The following is a 12,437-nucleotide window of genomic DNA, read 5'->3' as shown; positions in this document are numbered from 1 at the left end:
TACTTTCAGACCACAATGCTATGAAGCTTGAAATCAACCACAGAAAAAAGTCTGGAAAACCTCCAAAAGCATGGAGGTTAAAGAACACCCTACTAACGAATGAGTGGGTCAACCAGGCAATTCGAGAAGAAATTAAAAAATATATGGAAACAAACGAAAATGAAAATACAACAATCCAAACGCTTTGGGACGCAGCGAAGGCAGTCCTGAGAGGAAAATACATTGCAATCCAGGCCTATCTCAAGAAACAAGAAAAATCCCAAATACAAAATCTAACAGCACACCTAAAGGAAATAGAAGCAGAACAGCAAAGGCAGCCTAAACCCAGCAGAAGAAGAGAAATAATAAAGATCAGAGCAGAAATAAACAATATAGAATCTCAAAAAACTGTAGAGCAGATCAACGAAACCAAGAGTTGGTTTTTTGAAAAAATAAACAAAATTGACAAACCTCTAGCCAGGCTTCTCAAAAAGAAACGGGAGATGACCCAAATAGATAAAATCATGAATGAAAATGGAATTATTACAACCAATCCCTCAGAGATACAAACAATTATCAGGGAATACTATGAAAAATTATATGCCAAGAAATGGGACAACCTGGAAGAAATGGACAAATTCCTGAACACCCACACTCTTCCAAAACTCAATCAGGAGGAAATAGAAAGCTTGAACAGACCCATCACCAGCGAAGAAATTGAATCGGTTATCAAATATCTCCCAACAAATAAGAGTCCAGGACCAGATGGCTTCCCAGGAGAGTTCTACCAGACGTTTAAAGCAGAGATAATACCTATCCTTCTCAAGCTATTCCAGGAAATAGAAAGGGAAGAAAAACTTCCAGAATTATTCTATGAAGCCAGTATTACTTTGATTCCTAAACCAGACAGAGACCCAGTAAAAAAAGAGAACTACAGGCCAATATCCCTGATGAATATGGATGCCAAAGTTCTCAATAAGATACTAGCAAATCGAATTCAACGGCATATAAAAAGAATTATTCACCATGATCAAGTGGGATTCATTCCTGGGATGCAGGGCTGGTTCAACATTCGCAAATCAATCAACGTGATACATCACATTAACAAAAAAAAGAAAAACCATATGATCCTGTCAATCGATGCAGAAAAGGCCTTTGACAAAATCCAGCACCCTTTCTTAATAAAAACCCTTGAGAAAGTTGGGATAGAAGGAACATACTTAAAGATCATAAAAGCCATTTATGAAAAGCCCACAGCTAACATCATCCTCAACGGGGAAAAACTGAGAGCTTTTTCCCTGAGATCAGGAACACGACAGGGATGCCCGCTCTCACCGCTGTTGTTTAACATAGTGCTGGAAGTTCTAGCATCAGCAATCAGACAACAAAAGGAAATCAAAGGCATCAAAATTGGCAAAGATGAAGTCAAGCTTTCGCTTTTTGCAGATGACATGATATTATACATGGAAAATCCGACAGACTCCACCAAAAGTCTGCTAGAACTGATACACGAATTCAGCAAAGTTGCAGGATACAAAATCAATGTACAGAAATCAGTTGCATTCTTATACACTAACAATGAAGCAACAGAAAGACAAATAAGGAAACTGATCCCATTCACAATTGCACCAAGAAGCATAAAATACCTAGGAATAAATCTAACCAAAGATGTAAAGGATCTGTATGCTGAAAACTATAGAAAGCTTATGAAGGTAATTGAAGAAGATTTAAAGAAATGGAAAGACATTCCCTGCTCATGGATTGGAAGAATAAATGTTGTCAAAATGTCAATACTACCCAAAGCTATCTACACATTCAATGCAATCCCAATCAAAATTGCACCAGCATTCTTCTCGAAACTAGAACAAGCAATCCTAAAATTCATATGGAACCACAAAAGGCCCCGAATAGCCAAAGTAATTTTGAAGAAGAAGACCAAAGCAGGAAGCATCACAATCCCAGACTTTAGCCTCTACTACAAAGCTGTCATCATCAAGACAGCATGGTATTGGCACAAAAACAGACACATAGACCAATGGAATAGAATAGAAACCCCAGAACTAGACCCACAAACGTATGGCCAACTCATCTTTGACAAAGCAGGAAAGAACATCCAATGGAAAAAAGACAGTCTCTTTAACAAATGGTGCTGGGAGAACCTGACAGCAACATGCAGAAGGTTGAAACTAGACCACTTTCTCACACCATTCACAAAAATAAACTCAAAATGGATAAAGGACCTGAATGTGAGACAGGAAACCATCAAAACCCTAGAGGAGAAAGCAGGAAAAGACCTCTCTGACCTCAGCCGTAGCAATCTCTTACTCGACACATCCCCAAAGGCAAGGGAATTAAAAGCAAAAGTGAATTACTGGGACCTTATGAAGATAAAAAGCTTCTGCACAGCAAAGGAAACAACCAACAAAACTAAAAGGCAACCAACGGAATGGGAAAAGATATTTGCAAATGACATATCGGACAAAGGGCTAGTCTCCAAAATCTATAAAGAGCTCACCAAACTCCACACCCGAAAAGCAAATAACCCAGTGAAGAAATGGGCAGAAAACATGAATAGACACTTCTCTAAAGAAGACATCCGGATGGCCAACAGGCACATGAAAAGATGTTCAGCGTCGCTCCTTATCAGGGAAATACAAATCAAAACCACACTCAGGTATCACCTCACGCCAGTCAGAGTGGCCAAAATGAACAAATCAGGAGACTCTAGATGCTGGAGAGGATGTGGAGAAACGGGAACCCTCTTGCACTGTTGGTGGGAATGCAAATTGGTGCAGCCACTCTGGAAAGCAGTGTGGAGGTTCCTCAGAAAATTAAAAATAGACCTACCCTATGACCCAGCAATAGCACTGCTAGGAATTTATCCATGGGACACAGGAATACTGATGCATAGGGGCACTTGTACCCCAATGTTCATAGCAGCACTCTCAACAATAGCCAAATTATGGAAAGAGCCTAAATGTCCATCAACTGATGAATGGATAAAGAAATTGTGGTTTATATACACTATGGAATACTACGTGGCAATGAGAAAAAATGAAATATGGCCTTTTGTAGCAACGTGGATGGAACTGGAGAGTGTGATGCTAAGTGAAATAAGCCATACAGAGAAAGACAGATACCATATGGTTTCACTCTTATGTGGATCCTGAGAAACTTAACAGGAACCCATGGGGGAGGGGAAGGAAAAAAAAAAAAAAAGAGGTTAGAGTGGGAGAGAGCCAAAGCATAAGAGACTGTTGAGAACTGAGAGCAAACTGAGGGTTGATGGGGGGTGGGAGGGAGGAGAGGGTGGGTGATGGGTATTGAGGAGGGCACCTTTTGGGATGAGCACTGGGTGTTGTATGGAAACCAGTTTGACAATAAATTTCATATATAAATAAAAAAAAATAGCATTTACCTCTGGACTTGAAAATAAAATAAATTTTATAGGTGAGTGATCCAAATTCCTGGTGTTTGAATCTGTTCAACATTAGCCAGCTTCCAGGACAAACTCAACATTTCTGGGATGACTCTGGGCCATAATTTTTTTTTTAAGTTATTTAAGTTGTAGGACAGTGAGCTCAGAAAATACATCTGCATTTGCATGGAAGACTTCAGGTCCTTTAAGGCAGTCTGTGTTTGTTATGTGTCATCAGTGAGAGGAGCAGGCATGTGTGTCTGTGAGTGCACGCTCAGCGGGGAATTGATAGATTCTCCTTCTGTAGAATGTGAATGCATCACTTAAAAACTAATGTTAAACCTGTTTGTTTTAGATTTCACCAGTCCAGAATTTTGTGGTGGTCATATTAAAGTTTGTACTTTTTTTGTTGGGAAAAACAGTAAATAGCTTAAAATTTCATGCGAAATAAAACGAACCAATGTAGTTATTAATGTACTTTCTAGTTGGAATTCATAAACACTTGTTTATTTATTGCTTGCTGACCCCTTACCATCTGATAACAGTCTGCTTACAAGTTACCAACAGATGGGCCTAGGAAATATTCCCATTTGACAGGATCATTGTTGCTACATGTTAGATTATTCCTTGAATTAACACCAATAGTTTAAAAGTTTTCTGATTGCTACCTTCTTTAACCACCTTTTTTTTCTTTGCAAATATTTTCCATTTTTTTCTGTCTTACATTAGGTTATATCAACTTGTAAATGAAATGGGGCAGAATAGAGGACTACTTTGTAACAGAGTGCAGATTTCTGTAACGGGTTGTTTTGTGTTTTCTTGTTTTGCTTTGTATGTTTTTGTTTTGTTTTTTTTCATGGGATGCTTTTGGTTTTAAAAATAGAGCATGGGTTGCTTAAGATTGTTTGCTACCTTAATTGTACAGTAATTTTTATATAAACTTTTGTATTTTGAGTACTAAGCTAGTTTTCTGTTTTTGGTGTTTCTGATATGTCCCTAATTTTTGTTATTGTCATATCTGGCAAACATTTTAAAACTTTTAAACTATTAAGTAAGATTTTATTAAAGAAGTCTCAGTTTATATGCATATTTTAGATGTATCTTTATGTACACACAAATGTATATGTGTTGTGTTTGTGTACATTACGCAATGTATATGCATGCAGAAAAATATCTGTATTTTGGTGTCAATTTGTAGAAGAAAGGTGCTGACCAGTAAATTTAACAATTTTGCAGAGAAAGAGCATTTAAAAACAATCTAGGAGATTGTTAACCCAAAGAGGTGATTCCATTTATGGGATAGAATTTATTCCAAGTTGACAGATAACCTGAAGAGCCTTAATGATTTTAGTGTTTTGTATGTGTTTCATTTTTTTAGTGAGTTAGTAATGCTTTGAAGGGAATAAGTACGTGTTTGTGTGGTGTCTTCCATTACCCAATGACATAATTTTTCACTGCTGCTCTTACTGATGGTATTTATTAGTGCCCTAGATACCGTGTAGTTCACAGAAGAATTTTAATGTTATATAATCTTTTAATCTTAATATCTTGTGTATATTAATAATGTAATATTTTATATCTTAATGCCGTATATTTTATATTTATATATTTTTAATATTCTTGTATTTGTTTTTTAATATACATGTATAAGAATTTAGGTATGAAGAGGGTTTGATTCACCACGTGTAGGTACACCTTATAGCCTAAGTTGTTAATTACTTAACTCAGTCATGCCTGCTTCGTCCCTAAGGAAGCATGGACTATTTTCACCTAAGCTCCTACTGTAGACTCAGCTTCCATAGATGGCAGTGTAATATTTCTAAGAGAAACATAAGATTTCATCTCTACTCTTAGTACATAAAAGAAGATGTAAAATACCTCATTTAATATCTGCCACTGAGTAAATGTTATTTGATTCTGAATCACAGTAAATTCTGTTCTATTACATATGTAAGTTTTCCTTCACTAAATTGCAGATGGTACAGATTAATGCCAGGTTCCTATCACAGAAACAAAGACTTAGGCCCAAGGTCACATAGTAATATTGGCGGGAGAACTTAGCAACAAGAAGAGTCTTGTCCTGCATCCTGTAGCACTTGAACAAAGTACCTACACACCTACAGTGCAAGATTACTGACAAAGTGTGAATTAGAAGGCATGACTTCGTGTTCCTTCAGGCTCTGGGAAATTTGTTAAAGAACATTAGAGCAAATAAAGGAGAGGAATATACGTCGTCGTCTTCATATATTTTCTTCTTTCTGTCAAATAGAGTAACTTAGTTATGATACATTATGCTTTCTTGAGTTAGAATGAATATAGGTACTCAAGCTACCTTTCCTTCACTGGACAAAAATTATACCCTGCAGTTAATATAGTTGGTGTTCTGTTGTTAGTCACAGTGCTAACACTGCTGAGAGTGTTTTCAATTCATTCAGTAACACAAAACCGAGTATTAATTGGGGGAAAATCTAAATCTGTGTCATAATTTTGCATTCACAGAAATGGCCAGTGCCGTGAATGGAAAATATTCCTAAGATAGTAACCAGTATGCTATTTTTTAATTGATTTTTGAACTTCTAAAATATTTCATATTTCTATGGTGTTATGTATGGGTTAACATTAGATTCATGTTTAAATAAATTTTTCATGGGGCAATTATAAGGTACCCCAGCCTGTGTAGTTTTTATGTACTGGAAAAATGTTTAATTGTACTTAAATTAAAAGCGAACTTGTGCATAGGTTATCAGTTATGGCTGACAGTAACATTGCTAAGTTGGGAGCTATCTTAGAAAGTCTGATGTTGGTGTTTTCATTAAGAAAACTGAAATCTGTCATCCTGTTGTTGACCGTTGGCTTGCCTTTGTTCTTGCATTTTCTCCTGTTCTTCCTCACAATTACATGATTCTGCCTTCAAAACCCTACCTGAGGCCTTTGTCTTCTAGAGAGCCTTCCAGGGTTAAGGAAGGTGGCAGATATTAGGGGAATTCTGTTTCTAGGAATCATGATGACACTCACTCTGGGTTGGACTGTACTGCTCAGACTAGCATCTACACTGCAGATGCCAGGTCTCCCTTGGGCTGCATAAGGAAAAGAGAATAGAATGCCAGTCAGCTTCCGCAGAACCGCTGAGGGTATTCTGCACACCACTGCTGCCACTCTCTATGGCCCAGAACCTATAACTTCTGTTTAGTGTTTTGTTAATAATATGTATATTATAAATACTCTCTTGTATGTATTTAATATAGGATTTTTTTTAATCCCATGCAGAAGCTCCTAGTTAAGAACGGAGCAAATTATATACTGTCTCGCACTTTGAAAGTGGATCTAGCATGACAGTTGAGTTCGCGATGAGTACTTTATCATTATTAAAATCACTGCCTAAGCACTTTACATATAGTAAGTTCAGCTTTCACTTTGCTCAGGCCAGAAACCTTAGAGTTGTCTTTGACTCTCTCAAACTTTATATCCTTTGGCCACTTCTCAGAATATATTTGAACAAATATCAGCATCGGACTACATCTCAACACCTCCACTCCTGCCACTCCAATTCAAGTTACCTCAATTATGGCAGGAGATTTTTTGCTGACCTTTGTTTCTTCCCCATCTCCCCTTCAACCTACTCTCAGCCCAGTGGTGAGCATGAGAATGAAAGTCTCCTCTCTCTTTGTTCAACGTCCTTACCTCCAAGACCCTATAGGATTTGGCTTCTCTTTCCTCGTCTGACTTCATCGCTTACTTTTCTTCCCAGTGTTCACTCTGGCAGCCACCATGCTGAGCGTGCTCCCTCCTCAGGGCCTTTGTGATTCCTCTGCCTATTCTCCGTTACCCACGTACCTCATGCCTCACTCCCTCACCTCGTGCCACCTTCTCAGTAAGGTCTTTCCTGACCATGCTACTTAAAATTGGAACCCCTTAACTTTTCGTAACTGCCTTCCTTTCTTTATTTTTCTAACGCACTTATCACCTAATAATAGTATGTCCATTTCATACTCATGTCTATTTTCTCTTATCACCCCACAAAAGGTACATACACTCCCTATATGCAGAGATTTTTGTCTGAGTGTTCTTTGCTTTATTTCTAGTACCTAGAACAACACCTGGTCATCATACATACTTACCTAAGTATTTGTTGAGTGAACAAATGAATAAATAAGTAAACTGCCAGTCCTGACTGTTTTACTACGCTTTATTTCATCCCTCAATGCAGATGTGCTCTATATAAAGGAAAACTGTTACTGCTTCTATAATAGCATCTTTTTCTTCACTTTAAAATTTTTTTATTATCATTTTATTATGCCATATGATTCACCTACTCACTACACTTGACTGATTTTCAGTATATTCAGAGTTGTGTAGCCACCACTATAGTCCATTTTAGAACATTTTTATCACCCCAAAAGAAACCCCATAGTCAGTAGTGGTGATCTCCCATTAACCCTCTCCCTCTCCAGTCCTCAGTAACCACGAATCTGATTTTTTCTCTGTAGATTTACCTATTTTGGACATTTCATATAAATGGAGTCAGACAGTATGGTCTTTTTTGACTTGCATCTTCACTTAGTGTATTTGAGTTCATGTTGTAGCATATATGAGTACTTTATTCCCTTTGATGGCTGAATAATATTTCATTGTGTAGATATATCCCATTTTGTTTCTCCATTCATTAGTTGATGACCATTTGTGAAGTGTTTGTATGGACATATTTTCAGTTTTCTTGTGTATATACTAATAGTGGAATTGCTGGATCATATGGAATCTCTTTTTAAGAAACTGCTAAACTGTTTTCTAAAGCAGCTACACCATTTAAAAATCCCTCAGGAAGTGCATGAGGGTTCTAGTTTCTCCAAGTCCTATTTGTCCTTCTGATTCTAGACATCCCAGTGGGTATAAAGCGGTATCTCATTGTGACTTTGATTTGCATTTTCCTGATGGTTAATGATGTTGAATATCTTCATGTGCTTATTGGCCATTCGTATGTCTTTTTCGGAGTAATGTCTTTTCAGATCCTTTGCTCATTTTTAAATTGGGTTGATTGTCTTTTTTAAAATCAAGTTGAAATAATTCTTTATTTATTCTGGATACTAGGTCCTTATCAGATTATATGATTTTCATATATTTTCCCCCGTTGTGTGGATTATCTTTGTCTTTCATGATAGCATTCTTTGAAGTACAGAAGTTTTTAATTTTGATAGAATTCAATTAACATATTTTTGTGTGACTATAATGCTTTTGGTATCTTATCTAAGAAAACATTGCTTAATCCAAGATCAAGATTTATACCTCTGGTTTCTTCTAAGAGTTTTATAGTGCTAGCTCTTAAATTTAGATCCCCTTTAATTTTTGTATGGGATCTGAGGTAGGGGTCCAGTTTCATTCTTATGCATGTGGGTATCCTCTTTTCACAGCACCGTTTGTTAAAAAGACCTTTCTTCCTCCCCACTGAGTTGTTTTGGCATCCTTGTCAAAATCAGCTGACTTTAAATTTAGAACTTATTTCTGGATTCTTCTGTTCCATTTATATAATTTCTTATACATTGCTATCAGAAGTCTCTTAGGCAGATGGTTTCTTTTGAGTTCTATTTATCTTGCCTCAGCTGTGTTCTTATTAGCTAGAAGGTTTGTAGTAATAGTGGTTTTCTGAAAGATTGTTTACTTGGGAAAAGCTTTCAGGAAAGACATTTTAAAGCTTCTTAATTGCCTGCTCCATGTTTTCTTTCTTTGCCTTTGTGGAGTTGTAAAGCTCAATATTTGTAGTCATGATTTCCTTTCTCTGTCTTTAGTCTTCTTGGCTCTCCTCATAGCTGTCCATTTTGAATTCCTATTTTCCTCCTAGGGACCTCTTTTGAGCCTCCATGGAATTTGAAAGCAAGGTCAAGTGAGCTGCATACATATGCATGGCATAATCTGGAATTTCAGTTCTGCACGGACTTATAATAAAACCCTGTTCTGATCAAGTATATCCATAGTTGACCATCATTCTGGCATGTGGCCTGAAGGTAATGAGGCCAGCTGGCAGTCTTCTGTGGCTTGAATGCCATCTTGGACCACACAGGTACCTTTGCATCCCAGGCTGTTAATTTTAGAAGTTGAACCTCTAATCTTAGAAGCTAGAAACTCTTTTGGTAGAGCAGAAAAGCAGAAAATCAGTTCTCATTGATACAGTGTGGAGTAATTAGGAATAATCAGGGTATAGGCAATTCAGTGTGTCTGCTTTTCCCAGTCATTCAGCCAGGTCTTAGTGAACCCCTATCCAGGCATGTATTCTCTTAAACTCCTAAAACACAGATTTAATTATCATTCAAGTGTCTATGGTGTGTAGATATGAATCCATGTAATCACTCTCAAAATAATCACTTTTCTGTTGAACAGTTACTAGCTCTAGGTCTTTCAGATTTCGTTTGGGTGATAATTTCTTCAGAATTGTAAGCTAGAATAATCAGTGATGCTATGCTTGCTGTGGTGCCCATTAATTTAACAAACATTTGTATCCGTCAGCATGCTAGGATGCATGTGGGGTGTTCTCTCATCAGTGTATTGTCACCCTCAGCTCAGTTGTTTGGCCAAGAATTTATATGTAAATCACTTACTTTTGTGATTGCCTTAAGGCCTAGGTTTTCCTCTATACAGGCTATCCAAGAATGGACTTAGCCAAACATGCCAACAGTCACAGACTTTTATTCATCCCTTTATTCATTAATGTTGATTGAAAGCTTCCTGTTAGGCCATATGCTGTGATTGCTGACAATAGATACAAAGATGAGGACTAAAAGCCTTTTCTGTCCATAGACTAGGCATAGTAAAATGATGTTGCTTATAGCTCCGTGATTATGTCAATGGATTGTTCTTACATAACACGTAGTACTTTGACAACATGTAATAGTCACCTGTTCATTAAAACAAACAAAAAGCCTTAGGTGCCTACCATGTGCTAAAGGTGTTTGACTTGTGAAAGTGAGGAACAGCTTCTGTGAGGATGCAGCAGTTAAGCCAGCAAGGCTAAAGGACAGTAGAAAATCATTCTCGGTCAAGAGAGCAATATGTGCCCAAGGAACCAAAGAGGGCGAATGTGGCAAGAAACCTGTGCACAGGTACAAAACAAGACTTAGGCGGGACGAGGCACCTCAAGACCTGTGGGCCATGTTGACAGCTCTGCCCTCTGTGCTAAGAGCAGAAGGAAGCCATTGACATCTTTGAACCTAAAGCCACGTTTTACCTAGTCTGTGAGCTAAGTCTTAACGAAACAAGTTACCTCTTGCTCGGATTTGGTTTCTAGATAGAAATGTTAAATTTTTGAAGTTTCGTCTTATTTAGGTTAGGGCTTCTTCAGCTTTAGTGTGCTTAAGAATTCCCTGGAGGATTTGTTAAAGCAGATTTTTGAGTATCCACATCCAGAGATTCTGTAAGTCTGGAAGGTATCCAAGAGTTTGCCTTGCTGTTAAGTTCCCAGAAGATGCTGGTGCTGCTGGCCCTGGCCATGGACTAGATTTTAGTTACTTAGAGCAACAAAATTAATTCACCTCTCTTTTGTCACTGTTTTCCTTGTGTGTACCTAGCAAAGGATCGTTTTTTAAGCTATACAATAATGAAAAAGTTTTTATTTTTTCAGGAGCTATATTTTGTAGAAGTCATTTTATGTCTGTAAATTACACTCATCTGTGTAACTTCTATATATATGATACAGGACTCAATGAGGTGATGTGGTAGCAAACAGTATTGGAGAGGCAGAGCTCTAGAAATCAAGATACTTTATATCAAGGAAATCATGATCAACAAAAATTTGTAAAAAGTTATTAGTACTACCTTGACAGCTGTTGAGATTTAAAATTTAGAACAATATGATTTGGGATTTGGAAACAGTTGGTGTTCAGTAAAAGTATGTATTATTGAATCTGTTTTTTGTTTTTGTTTTTCTAGATCTAATTACTTGTTTAGACACTGCATCCAGTTTTTTGGAACCTGAGTTCAGGTATGACTATATTTGTAACCTTTTTTCCCTTCACTGTTATTCTTCATCTACTTCATCATTATTCTTTATACACTAAAGATAATGCACATTAATGTATGTGTCACACACATGACACATAATCATTGCTCTAAGATGTCAGCAAATTAGAGCTTATTTAAAGCCATTGAGTAGCCATGTTTAAATTTTGCTTTAATTGTAGCATTTGGATTTTCTCTACAATGAAAGTATAATTTAATATACTTTAAAAGTAGAACTAGTTGCTTTTCAAAGCCTGGCAAAACTGCTAATGAAGCTAGAGGCGTTACTTATCTTTTCTCAAAAAGGAGAAGAGAATGATTTCGGCTGGGACTGAATTCTTCAGTGTTCTTGCCCAGGCAGCATTTCTACTACTGTTTCGCTGCTTTCTTTGTCTCTTGTCTCGGCTGGGACTAACCTTTGCTGGCTTCTATTCCACCACTCACGTTGCTGCCAAATTACATCCTAAAATACATGTCTGATCATTCCCCTACTTTAAAATCTTCATGAGTTCCTTCTTAGGGCAGATGTCATCCAAATTCCTTAGCCTGGTTTCGGGATCCTTCACAAGTAGCTCTTGGGCCAATTTTCCAATGTCATCTTACGTACTTATATTGAAACGGCTCTGGATTCTTTACACTGCTCTGAGCTGTCTGAACTTTTGCCTAGAATCGCTTTACTCTCTGCCTGGCAAATTTATTCCCATCTTGTAAGAGCTGTGTCACTAACCTCCCCCCAGCTTGCTGCCACTTCCCAAAGAACTCCCCAAAGAACAAGCTTTATTTTGTCTTCCAGAATAGTTCTGTGAGGGATGGGTACTCTATTCAGCACTCAGGGAGGATCCCGATCAGCAGAGGTGGCTCTGTCATCAGTGTGTGGCACCCAGCCCTGCCTGAGGGTCTTGTAGCCTCTCCTCTCCGCTCCGTCATCACCACCCAAATGCAAATTGCCGTTCTCTCTTGCCTGGACTATGGCACTACCAGCCTAACGATGTCTCAGCCTCCACTCGTAGTTCCTTACAGTCTCTTTCTTCTCAGGAGTCAGAATAATCCTTTTTGG

The 12,437-nt window shown here is 37.7% G+C and overlaps 1 protein-coding gene across 4 annotated transcripts in view; it reads left to right on the top strand.

Annotated features, from left to right (window-relative positions):
• The window catches only part of DCBLD2 (discoidin, CUB and LCCL domain containing 2), a 91,348-nt gene that overhangs the window by 52,252 nt on the left and 26,659 nt on the right, over window positions 1-12,437 (top strand). For all 4 annotated transcript variants that reach the window (XM_040484288.1, XM_040484286.1, XM_040484285.1 and 1 more), the window contains one exon: window positions 11,312-11,363. In XM_040484288.1, coding sequence (XP_040340222.1) covers window positions 11,312-11,363 — 52 coding nt within the window. The remainder of the gene's footprint in view (window positions 1-11,311; window positions 11,364-12,437) is intronic.

This window comes from Herpailurus yagouaroundi, unplaced genomic scaffold, assembly GCF_014898765.1.
Source record: "Herpailurus yagouaroundi ecotype Mexico unplaced genomic scaffold, PumYag 162, whole genome shotgun sequence".
Classification (NCBI taxonomy): Eukaryota; Metazoa; Chordata; class Mammalia; order Carnivora; family Felidae; genus Herpailurus; species Herpailurus yagouaroundi.
Note: the sequence above shows the minus strand (reverse complement) of the source record. Positions and strands in the feature narration are given on the sequence as shown.